This window comes from Lissotriton helveticus, chromosome 12, assembly GCF_964261635.1.
Source record: "Lissotriton helveticus chromosome 12, aLisHel1.1, whole genome shotgun sequence".
Classification (NCBI taxonomy): Eukaryota; Metazoa; Chordata; class Amphibia; order Caudata; family Salamandridae; genus Lissotriton; species Lissotriton helveticus.
In genome coordinates, this window is record NC_136073.1 from 374,757,771 (window position 1) to 374,775,173 (window position 17,403).

Consider the following 17,403-nt stretch of genomic DNA (forward strand, 5'->3'; position numbering starts at 1 on the left):
CTCGAATAATCTACTTGCAATGTCAAGTGATATTTTATTAGGTGGAGCTATTTTTAGCATTTACTCATTGTGAAGGAACAGGTGTTCTATTCATTCAGAATGAATGAGCAATAAAGCCTTTAAATCTTGTTTTTGTTTTGACAATTCTTTTTGTCTGTTCAAGGACAGAGGTCAAATGTCAGTTTGTCTTTTTACAAATTTTTGCTTATCAGTTCCTGGGAAATGGTGTTTACTTTTCTTTCTCTTATTATAGTTAGTTTTTTGTCAAGTGAGAGATTCATTATAATTGAAGAACAAAAGGCAGTAAAATGTCAGGTTTTATTTCTAACACAGCATTGGGAATGAATAGTACAATTATTTCAGTATATCAGAAATTTTGAAATAACTTTTTATTGTAATTCAGAAGTGTGATGCCATTAAAGATTTATATTGGAGAAAAACAAATCACAACACTTTACTTGGTGACGTGCAAATGACAAATATTTGCAGAAACTCCACTTCCAGACACTGTACACTATATAGTTTTAAGATCACATGTCAGTGAGAAATTCTGTGGACATTTCAATGTAAAATCTGCTGATTGCAAATGATAGTGTGCTGCAACTTTATGCTTTAGTTATGTATTTATTAAAAGTGACAGGTTTTGAACATGAGTTGAGAAACATTCCAGCCCCTGCACTGTCTCAGTGAATTAAAATACTTGCCCAGGATCACATCATTTGAAACCAGATTATGGGTCAAGAGCATTATAATTAGGTTGAGTAGATTATTTAAGGCACTAGACCTGAAGGTCTGGTAACATTTTTAGGATCTTTCGAGGCCTGGAGTGGCACTATAAAACAACAGTAATGCATCTGAGAGAGAGTGGCTATTGAAACTTAAGGGGCACTATTAAAATATGGTGGTGAGAGAATCCGCTGAGGTCATTGGGGGTGCCAACAAACATTGTCACACGGGGCGCTACCAGCGCTAAAGCCGGCCTTGTCTAGAAGTATGACTTTCTTCTTTTTCGTGTACTGTATATTTCACTGCTGGAATTTGAGGCCCTTGGAGAGGAACTTCTAGCAAAACCACCAGAGTCTTTTTTTGTGCAGTCCATTGTGAAACCTTAGGTCATATAACTTGCATATCTCAAATACAACTATATCTGCATATCAACCTTTACTTGCCAGTCATGCAGAACAATCATATCAGCTGCAATACTTTACTTTTCAGGTACAAATTAGTTGTATTGTTAGCTATGTCTAAGAGACTCAGTAATCCATTGTATGACAGTCTAAGCTCAACTACGCCACTTAATGGGTAATGAGATTCTGTAGGTGAAACAACAGATGACTCTGTGTCCCACGTTTATGGCAGGCTAATGTATTAACTTGCTATAGCCAACGCATGGAGCTCTGGGTTGTTTCATTACAGAATGTTTATAGTGAATTTAATTAGTGTAAGTTGCATTATACATATATATATATATATTCGTCCTCCAATGGCGGATGCTGGCGTGCTACCAGAATGCCTGTGGTGCCGCTGCGAAAAGGTGTCTGCCTACTCATCATTTATATCAAAGGGTCCCGCTTTCCACCCAATGAAAACTGGGACAGCACTCCAATCGTGGCCCCTTAAAGGTTTTTATTGCAGGTGAGTGCTAGTCAACACGTTTCAGTTGTATCCAACAACCATGTTCACGGCATAGGAGCACCCTCGCTCATTACATTTATAACATGAGATCAAACAATCTAATTCATAGAAACTGACATAGGTTTGACACAGTATTTTCAGTGCGGTTCTATACGCCATCTTATAACAGTAAATTCATCCATCAAACACTACTAATTTTCAAAATTAGAAGTGTTTGATTGATGAATTTTCTGTTACAAGATACACGATACAAAAGAAGGAAACCATGCTTATTTTTAACACACATTTACACATGTGCGTGTGTACATTTAAATTGATATATTAATTTAGGCTTTTGTTAGTGCTATATTGTGATAGTTAACTGTGTGGCTCACCTGTGTTCACAACCATGTAACACATTTAACATCTTAACAATGTGTGACTTGTTCTATTTTCACAATGTTCAAGTATTTGACTTCTATTGTTGTGTTAACATTTGAAGGCAAAATATTAGAGTGGAAGAAACTTACAGATGGCAGCAGCTGCCAGGCACTTCACAGCCACTGTGGGAGGCTGACAGCCAGGATAGAATGGAGCGGACACGTACTCTGCAAATCCTAGGCAAATTATAGCAAAGGCTGACGGTTTAATTACCAACAGACTAGACCAGGAGAAGAGGTAGGCAGGAATTGGACCAAAGGCCTCCATAAGGTAAGGGTATTCTCCACCAGACTTTGTTATCATTGTGCCAAGTTCAGCAAAACATAGAGCACCTGCAAAAAAGTAAAGGACATACTAATGAATGATCAATCAGTTTTTAAATTACATACTAGCCAAGCTATTGGTAACTACTGATGCGCCAGCTAGAAACAGGTTCCGGATCCTCGCTTTTTTTGTTTAAGGGCCACACTGTACTGATAAACTGCACTGAAAACTAAACTGTGTATGCTTCTTAGGTTGTTTGAGTCGTTCTGTGGTTTAAAACAACTTACCCCAAACACAAATAAGTGTACAAATATGAGAGTGGAAACCCCTTATATTCCTAAGAAAACAAATATAAGTGATTCTTCCCTGGAATAAGTGCAAACATGTGTCTACTTCGGTTTATTATGTGATTCACCAGGAACATTGTTAGTCCAAATAAAAAGTCAGCAGATGTTGAGTAACTCTTTGTTAAACATCCCACAGAGTGTTTTTCAAAAGAAAAATTGCGAGATTTCCTAAATCCACAACTCTCACTGTACTCTGAAAAGAGATGGATTCACTAGAATTTAAATTGTAGCAACATTCAAGCCATTATTGCAGTGGATAACCTGTGGTCACATCGAAAATCTGTGTTTCAAGGAGCCCTCTGTGATGTGATGAACTGATCCAGAATTGTTTTATTCCTCAATACTCTCCAAACTTTGTGGGAGTGGTCCAGAAAGGAATACATATCTAAATGGGTTAACCGACAGTTTTCCCATTTGGAGCATTTTGCACATTTCTGTTATCTGATAATATTGCATGCCTTTTGGAAATTATAAGGAAGCACATTTTTTTTAGGGGAAACTTGCAATAATGAAAACAGTTGCAGCGAAAATAAGGCTTAGGCAGTCATTTCAAAACCAAAGGGGATGATGGACGAAGTGTTAAACATTGCAAGCACTCACCCCCAGTCAACTGATCTGGGTTTAATCCATCATCTTTCTTTAGCTCACTCCGCCACCCAGTTCTTCCCTGGATCCCTTTGGTTTTGCTTTGTTCGCCCTAAGTTGGCAGGGTATGCCCAGACGTGAGTCCCTTGCTCACCTTGCCACTGGATTCAAGCTAGCCTGGCTGATAACGACTGATTAGCCAGGAACCGGTCCAGGATGCTTGTTTCATGGGCACATGGCACTGGTGTGTGCTTTTGGCATGCCCATGGTAGGACAGTGATGCAGCCTGCAGGTTAGAGTAGCTGAAGGGTGGTAGAGCATGAGTTTCTTGCAGTTCCAAGTTCCACGGGACAGATGAAAACCCACAAATTGTTTTGGAGACGAAAAGCAATAGGAAAAGGGGGCAACTGTCAGTGGTCTCACTGACAAATGGCGGCTTCAGGTTGTCCCACACAGGAGCTTTACAATATCCTTTCTCCTCACAAGTGAAAAGTGATAGTCTTTGCCCATGCCTTGCAATAGGGGGGTCGAAACAGGCAAGTGTAGAAGATGCCCATAAAGAAGAGGCTGTTCTTCTTCTACATATATCTGAAATTGAAAGGATTGGAGGCAGAAGGAAGGCCATGTTAAAGATTTTCCCAAGAAAGTAACTCACAAAGTCACTGTAGTGATCAGACCTTATATTTATACTCTAATGGCAATGTTATTGAAGCCAGCTGTCATCAATGCCTTAATTGGGCAGTAATTGAAAACCCACTGAGTATTGTCAGGTTTCCAAACCCATTTAAAAGTGGGGAACTCCTTAGGTTCCATTGGTGGAGACTAAGCTCACTCTGATTTTGTAAATACCTTCATGGTGGAGCAGCAGCCATATACACCACTGACTTCACGTCGTCGGAAGACGGCCTAATTTAGGCATCCAAGCTAATGCTGTTCTGGGCCGAAAGAAAGAAACAATATCCCCCAGGTCTAACATGACCAGATGACTGAGAGTGGAGCTCCGTGCTTTTAGGCATATTTCTACTTAAAACTTTAAAATTGCATATCTCTGGTTCTAGTGATTTGATTTTGTCATTCTGGTATCATTTAATTTACTAAAATGTACCCTTTTTCGAAAATATTGTGGTTTTTTTTCTTGTGTGGTATTGATCCTTTATTACTGTTTGTGTACTGCATAAACACTTTGCTTGTAACTTAAGCATGCCTGCTTTTGTGCCATGCTAACAGAGGATAAGGCATAGGTTAATTTAGTGACCTTTTTGGTTTGCCATGACAAGGATTGATCTGTTGTTTGAGTTGAATTTTCACCCACCTAACCAACAACCCACTTTCTTACATTTTGCATGAAAGTTCATCTTCCTAAGAGTTTTGAAAACTCCTTGCACTGATTGGCTTAGCTTGTACTGTACAAGTTGCAAATGGACTGATTATTTGAATTTGTGATAGTTTAAAAAAATGCTTCTATTCACTTGACATATGGTAAATGATAAAAACCCACTGAAGGGCACATGCGCTGGTGTGTGCTTTTGGCATACCCATGGTGAGACAGTTATGCAGCCTGCAGGATAGAGTAGCTGAAAGGTGGTAGAGCATGGGTTTCAGGCAGTTCCAAGTCTCACGGGGAGAGATGGAAACCTATTTCGATTGTACAAGACCACAGTGATAGAAAGGACATCATAGTCTTATTCCGAGATATGAACAGTATTATGGAGCATACAGAGTATTCATAAAATAACTGTCTGGGCTGTAGAAAATAGGAAGACCAAACCCAGAGCCAGTTCATGAAGATGAACCTACATGCGACCATATTGTGACCTGAAGTGTTGCTTATGTATGTTGAATCATGTACACATTTCCCGAACCTGTGCATAGCCCAGCCAATTATTCATTATGTTGCTAAACCAGCCTTTCAAAGGCTGGGTGTGCTTCACAAGTGTGGCCTTTCAGCATAGCACATTATGTCTGTACTGCTGCCGCTGAATGGCAAGGAGATGAGTTAACTGGACGCTATACATTTGGAAGCTGGTGGATTCTGGCATGACTCTCTGGTTTCTCAGGTGTCTGCCCAGACTGACTCAGTTGCCGTGCTTGGACAGAATGTTGAAACTAGCCTTTCCACAGCTAAATATACTTGGCATATAGATGTTGACCCAAGCACGTTAATTGTTTCATGTAAGCTCTGGGGATTGGGGTGCAGCCAGGTTTGCCAAGTTAGACCTCAGCTGTGCTACAACACTAAGGTATGCATAACTTCTGAGTCGTAGTGTAGTCATCCCACATAGAATTACTTTGCTTATTAGGCCGTCCAGTATGAATGCCGTCTTGAAAACATAATAACCTCTACAGGGTAACCCAAAGCATGAATGGTATAATAACCCCGGTCCGAGTTACAAGACGTACGGGTGAGCCAGTTGAGTGGGTGGGTAGTTATGTGAAGTCACGGTTTTGCTTTCCTTTCATTTGAAATCCTAGGAAATGTACCTATGTAACAACCACTGACAATGGAAGCTCTTGTAATGCGGAAGCATGACAAAGGATGATGAGATGATACATAGGATATCTCAATAGCAAGAATTTCAGGCAACTGCTAAGATGCAAATCTCGAAAAAATGTAATAATGTATCATTGGCTACAGCAATGTAATGTTACGATACACTATATACAATTAGAATCAATAAAATAATGTATAAAAAAACTAAGGTATGCATAACTTACTGCACTCATGTGTGCACTGGAGGAAGGTGGGGCAGGGGAGTGGGCTTTTATGATGATCAAGTTCAAGAGTGTTTCCTAAGGCTTGAGCTCAGCCTCGCCAGAGTTGGTCCCTTTTAAAGCCACCATCTTGCCAGCCACATGGGCTTTACAAGGGTGCTTTTTATGAATGCCATTGCTGCCATGCTCTATTGTTAGGCCTGCCTCAGGCTGCATCAGTTCTCCAAACTGGACCTTCAATTGCAGCGAGCGCAGCATCTCACTCAGCAATATTTGCATTGTCAAGGAGGCTGCACCCTTGCCACCTCGGGCAATACCAAATCACATCCTATCCGCAAGGGTCAGATCATCCTTGATCCATTGCTGGTCCAGTACTCAGGCTGCCCTCCAGTCCCAGGTCATGTAGTGTGGAGCAGACAGGAAAGGGATGAGGAGGGTGATCTGCATGACTCACGGACAGATGCATCTCAAGTCACTGCCAGTGAGGTGCATCTTGAAAAGCAGTGCTCTGGGGTCAGTTTGGTCCATAACAAGGAAGGGTCAGATTTTCGAGCACAATCAGAGCATGTGCATTGTTAAGCATCTCCCTGCTTAGCTCTCCTTTACTTCGCAGTGCCCTTTGACTGCTAGACATGTAGTGTCTGTCTGCCAAATATTGTGGAGATGGAAGGTTTTAAATTTCCGGTAGGTCATCTTCAAGACGCTCAAAGATTTTATGGCCGTCAAATCAGGACCTTAAGGATCGACTGCATATACTGAACTGATGTGCTTGGAACACTCAGATTTTTAGGGACTCTGTCATTGTTTCCATAGTATTATCCGAGTAGCCCTAGGCTGTGGGCCCTATCATCATGGTCTTTTCTGGAGACCGCCGAACCAAGCGCCTGTTTTATCGACATGCAGGGCATAAAGTGAATTAATGTATCCAGATTTTTCTTTGAGTTAGTACTTTATTTTCAGATAGTACAGTTCAGAAACAGTGAGCAAGGTTTTCCTCTTTCTGTTACTGAACTGAGCTGTCTGTAATTTAAAATGGCCTGTGGGAATGTTGTTTCTGCACCACTGGTGGTACCTCTTATTTATGATGCAATGCTCTGCATTGATGTACACTGTCACGGGCAGAATAAAACTGAGCATGTGCAGCACTCAGTTATAAGCAATCATTGAGTTATGAGTATTTGTGCATGAGTAGCAAAGGTCAGCGCCAGGATAGAAGCCCATCCCTATGAATATATTGTAATGTAATGCTAATATTATAGCACTTACTACTCCTGAGGAGGCTTTGAAGTGCTTTACCTGGGCAGCACATTGAGCCGGAACCCATGGTGAGTGTTTAGTCAAGTGTTATTGGGATTAGTCTTGTGTGTTTAAGTACACCAATTTGTTGAAATGCATTATTAGAGATTAAGGCACACATGTATATGACTTCGTCAAGGTTGTGCTCAGAGAGAGGAGGCATGCAGAGGATGGAATGGAACAAGAGGGCCATATGAAAGGAAAGAAAAAAGAGGCAACAAACAGAATTGTTGATTAAAGGTCAGTTTTGTGTTCCAGATTTTTGGAATAAAGATGGTGCTTTTAGGAATAGCATGCAGTTTGAGGATGCAAAACTAGTGACAGCATTATTTGCATGTGAAGATCATGTTATATTGGGTATGTTTGATAGCCAGTAGAATCAGATGAACTGTCAGTCCACTGCTAGGCTACCACTGAACCACCGCTTCAGCTAGGACAGCTGATCAACAATGTAGTTGGAAGGGTAAAGTAAATGCTGGATGCAAACATTAAAAGGATATTTTGTGTGCACTTCAAAACATATTATATAAACGAAAGCTACTTATAAAGAGAGCCACGACTGTTAGTCAATTTCTTGGGTGTAAAAGGAGTCGAGAAGGTGTAAGTTAGTGTATTAGTGTAGAAAATAAGTGTCATTTGCCTTCGTCCGACAAGGCAACCTCATATGTCCGATGGCTCAATAGAGATAAGGATTCTGATACATCGATCTTAGTACCTCTTACAGGGAATCAGGGGGTGCTACTGGATTTGAAAGCTAAAGGCTGCTGGTGTTGGAATGGAGGTAAGCCCCAAGTTTGGGCTTACCTGGAGTGGTGGTCCACCTTAAAGCACGGTGCTGTATTGTGATCTGCAGTACCTTCTTTTTTACAGTGCAAATTTATGACCATTGTGTGAGACTAACAATGACAGTGAGTGAAATAGGTCCTCTTACCACCACCATTCATGCAAACCCTTCGCGACCACAGACATCTGCTGCTCCCACGCACGTTGCTGTGACATGGTCCCTTGTGGGTTTGCGACTAAACCACATCCTCTCAAGAGGCCATGTTTCCAGTGGCTTTTCTAATGCAAATCATCGTGAGTGCAGTTACTTCAGTAGAACATTCTCATGACTAGAACAACACATTAGATATTCAAACGAAAGCCAGGGCCTGGAAACATAGGGCACAATTTTCCAAGGTTTACACAATGCTGTGTGGAAATCTGCGGTGTTGCACCGCTTATCCTAACAAAGATCTAAGGCTTCTGTAACCTTAAACTGTGTTCACTGGGCCAAACACCTTTACCCAGTTTTAGGGCTGCAGGTTGAGATGTCAACCCTGTGTTAATTAGTAAGCCAAGTGAAATATAAGGATTACACTTTTTGGCATCAATGAGGTATTGTGTTTTTTCCTAGACCGAAACTTAAACATTGAAGGTTAAACGTTTGTACTTAACACATAAATGGATTTGTGTGTAATGGTGTTAGACCTGCACTGGGTACCTCAGGAGTATTGATCAATAAAGTGTCAGGACTGTAAAATATAGCCTTGCTGAAAGCGAGGTATCCCTTTCCGCCTAGAATTGTTCTACAGTAAGGTATGTGCTATCCAAAAATAGCTGTCCCACCCTCAGCAGTCCAGCCTCTCACTTTCCCATCTCTTGTCAGAGGGAGGCAGGGGTTATCAAGGAGAGATAAGTGCTAAGAATAGAGGGGCCCAACTTCGCCCTCTCTGTCATATGCCAGATAGACCAGGTGGCACATTGAGAGTTTTAGATAGCCCAGGTCGATCTCTGGGTTCTAACTGCAATGCTGGTTCCTAAGTCCTCCGGCAGCACCTGAGCTCGTTCAGTCGGGACATGAGGGGCCTCATGTGTTTGGCGATACCAGTGTGCCATAAACTGCCACTGCGCAGCATGGTAGTATCTTTCTAGATCTGGCACTGTGAATCCTCCTCGGGCATATGGCAGGGTGTGTCTTCCATCAGAGCGTCGGATCCCCATGATCCCCAGGTATCGGACCGAGTTTTTGAACCTTCGTAAGGGGTAGTCCATCGCCAACCTGTGGGCAGCATCGACCTACGGGAACATTTCAGATTTGCACCAATTGCTACACATGCCAGACATGCTGCCAACCCACCCTAGCACAAGGTTCACATCCGGATCTTTCACAAAAAGTAGTATGGCATCCACCTACAGTGATAATAGTATTTGCTTCTTTGGGAACTCATCCCTCGATGCATGCGTGCGGTTCGCAGCCAGGTAGCCAAAGGCTCCATAGCGAGAGCAAATACCAATGGCAATAGTGGGCATCCCTGCCTCGTCCCTCTGCCGACTGGGTATGGATCTGAAAGACGCCCATTCCTGTAGATCCTAGCTTGGATGTTGGTGTATAGCCGGTGGATTCGGTTCAATTTTTTTTAAAGGAATACCTAGTTTGTAGAGTTCCTCAAATAAAAAGGCCATTCAGGGGAGTCAAATGCCTTTTTGGCACCCAGGAGTACAGCAATGGCCTTCACCTCCAGACCAATTTGTGCCATTGTGGCAAAGAAGGTGCGCACATTTTAAGTGTGGCCCTAATCAGCATGAACTCCACTGCTCTGGCAGGACCAGGTCGGTCATCAAAGGAGCCAATCTGTTTGCTGCGACCTGTGCTAGAATCTTGTCGAGTTTCAAAAGAGACAATGGTCTATAGGATTGACAAAGCCGTCCATCTTTGCCAGGTTTCAATGCTGCAGTATCGCATCGCTTCTCTTGTGGTTACCAGCTGCGGGCCAATATTTGAGCGTTTTTATAAAACTCGGCTGTGAGGACTTCCTGTTCGCCAGGCTGTAAATGACTAAAGTGATTTCCTGCGCATCAACAGATTCACGGAGGAACTCTCAGGATGTGGAGAAGTGTGGCTCAGGGGTTAGAGGCAGCAGACCCGGAAGCTGAGATCGGTCCTGGACCAGGGTTCAATTCCCCACCTCGGCGGGGTCTTGGGCTAAAAATTCCACGGACTCGATAATTCTCGCCCCGGTGCCTCCTCGACTCACGGGTTCACACTCTGCGACTCTGGGCAATAGCTTGCTTAATCTCCACAACGGCCCCTCGCGGCGGGATGCCTGACTTTCACCTTGTGGATACCCTGCTATCTCACAGGGGAATACCAGGAAGGGTTCCCTAAGCAAGCGCCGGGAAACCCACTGCGGGTAGCTGTGCACTATATAAGCTCAACTACATTTACATTTACATGCGCGCTCAAAATAGGCCAGTTCAATGTTGGCAAGATATTGCGACAGATCAGCGTCTACTGTTGTTAAAGGTCTTGGTACAGTGTGGAGTAGGTTTGTGTGGACCTCACACCTTTTAGCAGTTCTATGCCTTCGTATTTCCCCAGTCTCCAGTCTGAGGGAGTCTATGGTGCCTTCTGTGCATGCCCCTTTCAGCAGTCATTAGAGGGTTTTGCTCGCGCGGCCTCTCTCCCCATATCTGCAGGCGTCAGCATCATTAGATAGGTATTTAATTTAGCTATCCATCAGGTACCCAATCTCCAGGGCAGTCTTGTTCATGTACCCAAGCATGTGTGCACTATGTGTCCGCTCATATGTTTCATCTAAGTGTTTCAATCTAGCCTCTGCCATTCACAGTTGTGTCCAAATCAACTCTAGGACCCCAACGTATTTGCACTATGTAAAGCCCCTTATATTAACATTAAACACCGCCCACACCATGGCAAAGCTTGCCACGCAGCCAATGTTGTTCTCGAAAAACTCATCTATGGCCCCACGGAGGCCGTCTAGGAGCCATATCTTTAAGGGTCCCACTGGGGAATCGCCAGGGACGCCTTGCTGAAAGTTTATGTATTTAACTGACAGAAATGAATATGTTGAACTTATCAAGCAGAGGTTTGACCTCAATTGCCAGTTCAGTGTTTAACCTGTAGTACAAATAGTAGAATAGTGTGAATTTAAATCAAGTAGGGGCATTGGTTTATTGCTTTACAGCAAGACACAAAAATGTGCTGGAATACAACCCCGGTCGATTGCCCGTGACTGAAATTGATTCCAGCATTCCATCAATCACCTTGTTGTTATTGTTTTTACAGCATGTGTACAGCTCACTACATTCTGATTTCACTTTATACAGGCCTTCTGTAGTGTAATATAGATAAACTATAAATCGAGAAATATTGAATTTGCCTTCAATTTTAATTTCTGGGAGATGATGCACATCTCTGATGGCCATACCAATTTTGTTATAATATTCAAATCTTGTTCTCAATGATCTCTAATTTTGGCATGACTTGGCGGTATCCCTTTCAGCGGTAAATTATACATCTCAGTGATGGACCCCTTATGAGGAGGTTGACTGAACACTGAATCGAACTTATCAGACTCAACTTATTACACTTCACTAAATACCTAAGTAATTAAATATATTTAAGGCAATTGTCCGGAAATCCATTCCAAACTATTCTTGTAATACAATAAACAGGATACACCCATCCTGATCTCGTAGCTGGTTTAATTCCCACGAGCCCAGTTTTTACCGTTCTTTCCTGTCCTTAGCTTTTTAGTTTTTTTTAAATGACATTTTATTATATATTCAAGCAAAAACAAACATTGTAAAGGCCTACAAGGACAGAAAAATATAACCAAAATTAACATACAGGCTAATACACACATACACCCCAACCGGCTAGCTGGGGGTATGATACATTAATACAGTACCATACTCCTTACATCCCTGACATAGTTGCCGTCTAGATTACAACATAGGATGCACCGAGGGGGAATTAGTCAATCGGTTGGGACTGTAGGTAGAGCGTCAGCGGTTGCCAATAATCTCTTGGTTTGGATCCTGATGGAAGCTCTTCTTCATAAGTTTTCAGTGTGTCCTTACAATACACCACATCCTGTATCCATTGTTTACATGTGGGGTATTTCTTACCATTCTAGTACATAGACAGCCTTCGTTTAGCCAATAATAACGCAATCACACAGAGTTTACGATTACTGGACCTCAGATTGGACACCAGACCTAATAGACATAGACAGATCGTGCAGCCAATTTGATTGCCCAACATAGCACTTAACGTTGTTGTTACAGAGTCCCAATATTCACTAACATATGGGCAATGTCACGTAGGTGTATAAAATCTGCCTCATCGGCCCGCAACGTGTGCAACAGGCATCCGCACGTAGACCGCATTTTTTTAGTTTAACTGGTGTATTGTAAACCTGGTGCAAAAATGTATAATGAATAATTCGTAAATTACCATTTGTTGTAAGTAGGTCAGTCAGGGTACAACACTTAGACCACTCCTCTTCCAGAAGAGGCGTATCTAAAACTATCGACCATCTATTACATGCTATGTATGTGTTTTCTGCTATGTCTGTTTGTACTAGGACATGTAGCTTGGTCACTAAGTGAACATTGTGTGGATTAGTGATCATCACTTATTGTGCTTGAAGATTTCGTGGTTCTGCTGGAATTGTTGGATAGAGATCTTTGATTGCACCCCGAACCTGTGATAGGTACATTTAAAAAGGAGTGTTTGGTTGCTAATATATTGAAGGTCATCAATTTCTATAAATACTCCATCATTATATAAATCTTCCATCTTGTCTATTCTAATCAGTTGCAATAGTGTCATGCCAACCGGTTCCTGAGTTACTGATATAGCTGGATGTTGTGGCAAGGGTAACGCCAGCGCATATAACGGGAGTTTGGGCGCCAATTTCCCCATCATCTGCCATGCCATATTTGTCGTAAGGATGGTATTGATTTCTTGTTTTGATACGTATGCTCGAGGATGTGGCAAAATATATGGAAGGGGTATTGGGTGGGCATCTCCATCTTCGACCGCCACATGTGGGAGGTATTTAATTGGATGGTACCAAAAATGTACATATTGCGCCTGAGCACAAAGATAATAGAGCAAAAAAACAGGGACTTTAAAACCACCTGCAGAGTAGGGGAGTGTCAGCACTCACAGCTCATTGTGTGCTAGCTTTCCAGCCCAGATAAGACAAGTTACATAGGATGTCAATCTCTTGAATACTGCTTTTGGTGGGGTTATTGGAATATTATTAAATAAATATAAAAATTGTGGTAGTATTACCATTTTTACTAAAGCCATTCTGTCTGCTAGAGACAGCGGGAGGTGTATCCACCTGTTAACTTTGTCCTCCAGCTTACTGATGGCAGTGCCATAGTTAGTTCGTATGACCACCGCTGGATCTCTGTGATACCAGATGCCTAGGTATCTGACTGGGTCTGACTGCCACTCTAGCGGAAAGTCTACTTGGTGCGGTACTGTGATTACTGTCAGGGGGATGATGGTGGATTTACTCCAGTTTATTTGAAGTCCCGATTGCCTGCCAAATTTAACGTATTCCCGTAATAAGGGAGATAAGTTATCTTGCGGTTCCCGGACATAAAGCATCATATCATCAGCATATAGGGAGATATTTATAGGTCGTTGCAAAAAGCGCAATGCTGTATGTTGGGGATGCTGCCTAATTTTACATGCTAGCGGCTCAAGAGCAATGGCGAAGAGGAGGGGTGATAAGGGGCACCCCTGCCTAGTACCCCGCATAATTTGTATCTCATCGGAAACATATTGATTTATTTTGACACGTGCGGTAGGTTTCGTATATAGAATATTAATCCATTGCAACAGGATTGGGGGTAAGCCCATTTTTGCAGTACCGTAAATAGGTAGGTCCATTCTACCGAGTCAAATGCCTTGGCAGCATCTAACAAGACCGCCGCTGCCTTGAACTCTGGATTAAGCTGGTGAGAGAGTGCGACGAGGGTGCATATATTGTGTGCCGTAGAGCGATTTGGTATAAATCCTGATTGATCTGGGAGTATAATATTAGACATTAGTGGCTGCAAACGTGTGGCTATAAGTTTGGCTAGTATTTTTGTATCCGTATTTAGTAAAGAGAGTGGACGGTAAGACTCACAGCTCTCAGGGTCCTCATCAGGCTTCAGAAGGGCTATAATCATGGCTTCTCGAAGTGTGGGTGGGAGGATTTGTTTTTCGTGCGCATCACCATATATTGCAACAAGGGGAGGTGCCAAAAAATCAACATATGCCTTATAAAATTCACTTGTGAACCCATCTGGGTCAGGTGCTTTTCCATTGGGGAGTTTTTATTATTTCCACGACTTCTTTAACTGTGATTGGTTGTGCTAGATATTCTCGTTGGTTATCCGATAACCAAGCTATGGCTATGTCCTCAAGGTATGCAAATATTTCAGACTTTTGAGCTGTGTTGTGTGTGGCATATAGTTCCCCATATGCGGACATGAAAGCTTGCAATATGCCTCGAATATAATATTTTAGGGTACCTTATAAATCTTTAACTTTCGTTACCGCTTGTGGTGTACGTTCGTGACAGATTTTATATGCCGTACAAAAGGGGGTGGTGATGGACGGAGCATCTGAACCAATCAAACACTCACACCCAGTCAACAGATCTGGGTTTAATCCATCACCGTTCTTTAGCCCACTCTGCCACCCCAGTTCAGACATGGCCATATGCAAATTAGTCTGACCCTGTACCTCATGGGAACAGTCCAGCCCGAACTGCCAAGCCATGCCTTCCCTGGACCGGAAACAAGCTTCCGAGGACCGGTTTCTGGCATTTCAGGCGTCTTCAGCCCGGCTTGCTTGAATCCAGTGGCAAAGTGAGCAAGGGACTCACGTCTGAGCATACCCTGCCAACTTATGGCAAACAAAGTGGTACAAAATGGGGTGGTGATGGACGGAGCATCTGAACCAATCAAACACTCACACCCAGTCAACAGATCTGGGTTTAATCCATCACCTTTCTTTAGCCCACTCTGCCACTCCAGTTCAGACATGGCCATATGCAAATCAGTCTGACCCTGTGCCTCATGGGAACATTCCAGCCCGAACTGCCAAGCCATGCCTTCCCTGGACCGGAAACAAGCTTCCGAGGACCGGTTTCTGGCATTTCAGCCGTCTTCTGCCCGGCTTGCTTGAATCCAGTGGCAAAGTGAGCAAGGGACTCACGTCTGAGCATACCCTGCCAACTTATGGCGAACAAAGTGGTACAAAAGGGGGTGGTGATGGATGGAGCATCTGAACCAATCAAACACTCACACCCAGTCAACAGATCTGGGTTTAATCCATCACTGTTCTTTAGCCCACTCTGCCACCCCAGTTCAGACATGGCCATATGCAAATCAGTCTGACCCTGTGCCTCATGGGAACAGTCCAGCCCGAACTGCCAAGCCATGCCTTCCCTGGACCGGAAACAAGCTTCCGAGGACCGGATTCTGGCATTTCAAGCAAGCCGGGCTGAAGACGGCTGAAATACCAGAAACCGGTCCTCGGAAGCTTGTTTCCGGTCCAGGGAAGGCATGGCTTGGCAGTTCGGGCTGAAGTGTTCCCATGAGGCACAGGGTCAGACTGATTTGCATATGGCCAAGTCTGAACTGGGGTGGCAGAGTGGGCTAAAGAACGGTGATGGATTAAACCCAGATCTGTTGACTGGGTGTGAGTGTTTGATTAGTTCAGATGCTCCGTCCATCACCACCCCCTTTTGTACCACTTTGTTAGAATAGTGTGAATTTAAATCAAGTAGGGGCATTGGTTTATTGCTTTACAGCAAGACACAAAAATGTGCTGGAATACAACCCCGGTCGATTGCCCGTGACTGAAATTGATTCCAGCATTCCATCAATCACCTTGTTGTTATTGTTTTTACAGCATGTGTACAGCTCACTACATTCTGATTTCACTTTATACAGGCCTTCTGTAGTGTAATATAGATAAACTATAAATCGAGAAATATTGAATTTGCCTTCAATTTTAATTTCTGGGAGATGATGCACATCTCTGATGGCCATACCAATTTTGTTATAATATTCAAATCTTGTTCTCAATGATCTCTAATTTTGGCATGACTTGGCGGTATCCCTTTCAGCGGTAAATTATACATCTCAGTGATGGACCCCTTATGAGGAGGTTGACTGAACACTGAATCGAACTTATCAGACTCAACTTATTACACTTCACTAAATACCTAAGTAATTAAATATATTTAAGGCAATTGTCCGGAAATCCATTCCAAACTATTCTTGTAATACAATAAACAGGATACACCCATCCTGATCTCGTAGCTGGTTTAATTCCCACGAGCCCAGTTTTTACCGTTCTTTCCTGTCCTTAGCTTTTTAGTTTTTTTTAAATGACATTTTATTATATATTCAAGCAAAAACAAACATTGTAAAGGCCTACAAGGACAGAAAAATATAACCAAAATTAACATACAGGCTAATACACACATACACCCCAACTGGCTAGCTGGGGGTATGATACATTAATACAGTACCATACTCCTTACATCCCTGACATAGTTGCCGTCTAGATTACAACATAGGATGCACCGAGGGGGAATTAGTCAATCGGTTGGGACTGTAGGTAGAGCGTCAGCGGTTGCCAATAATCTCTTGGTTTGGATCCTGATGGAAGCTCTTCTTCATAAGTTTTCAGTGTGTCCTTACAATACACCACATCCTGTATCCATTGTTTACATGTGGGGTATTTCTTACCATTCTAGTACATAGACAGCCTTCGTTTAGCCAATAATAACGCAATCACACAGAGTTTACGATTACTGGACCTCAGATTGGACACCAGACCTAATAGACATAGACAGATCGTGCAGCCAATTTGATTGCCCAACATAGCACTTAACGTTGTTGTTACAGAGTCCCAATATTCACTAACATATGGGCAATGTCACGTAGGTGTATAAAATCTGCCTCATCGGCCCGCAACGTGTGCAACAGGCATCCGCACGTAGACCGCATTTTTTTAGTTTAACTGGTGTATGGTAAACCTGGTGCAAAAATGTATAATGAATAATTCGTAAATTACCATTTGTTGTAAGTAGGTCAGTCAGGGTACAACACTTAGACCACTCCTCTTCCAGAAGAGGCGTATCTAAAACTATCGACCATCTATTACATGCTATGTATGTGTTTTCTGCTATGTCTGTTTGTACTAGGACATGTAGCTTGGTCACTAAGTGAACATTGTGTGGATTAGTGATCATCACTTATTGTGCTTGAAGATTTCGTGGTTCTGCTGGAATTGTTGGATAGAGATCTTTGATTGCACCCCGAACCTGTGATA

At 42.7% G+C, this 17,403-nt stretch overlaps 1 protein-coding gene across 2 annotated transcripts in view; it reads right to left on the reverse strand.

Moving 5' to 3' along the window:
• Positions 1-17,403, reverse strand: part of SLC7A9 (solute carrier family 7 member 9) — an 824,809-nt gene that overhangs the window by 491,954 nt on the left and 315,452 nt on the right. For both annotated transcript variants that reach the window (XM_078669571.1, XM_078669572.1), the window contains exon 4: positions 2,145-2,387. In XM_078669571.1, the coding sequence (XP_078525697.1) occupies positions 2,145-2,387 (243 nt within the window). The remainder of the gene's footprint in view (positions 1-2,144; positions 2,388-17,403) is intronic.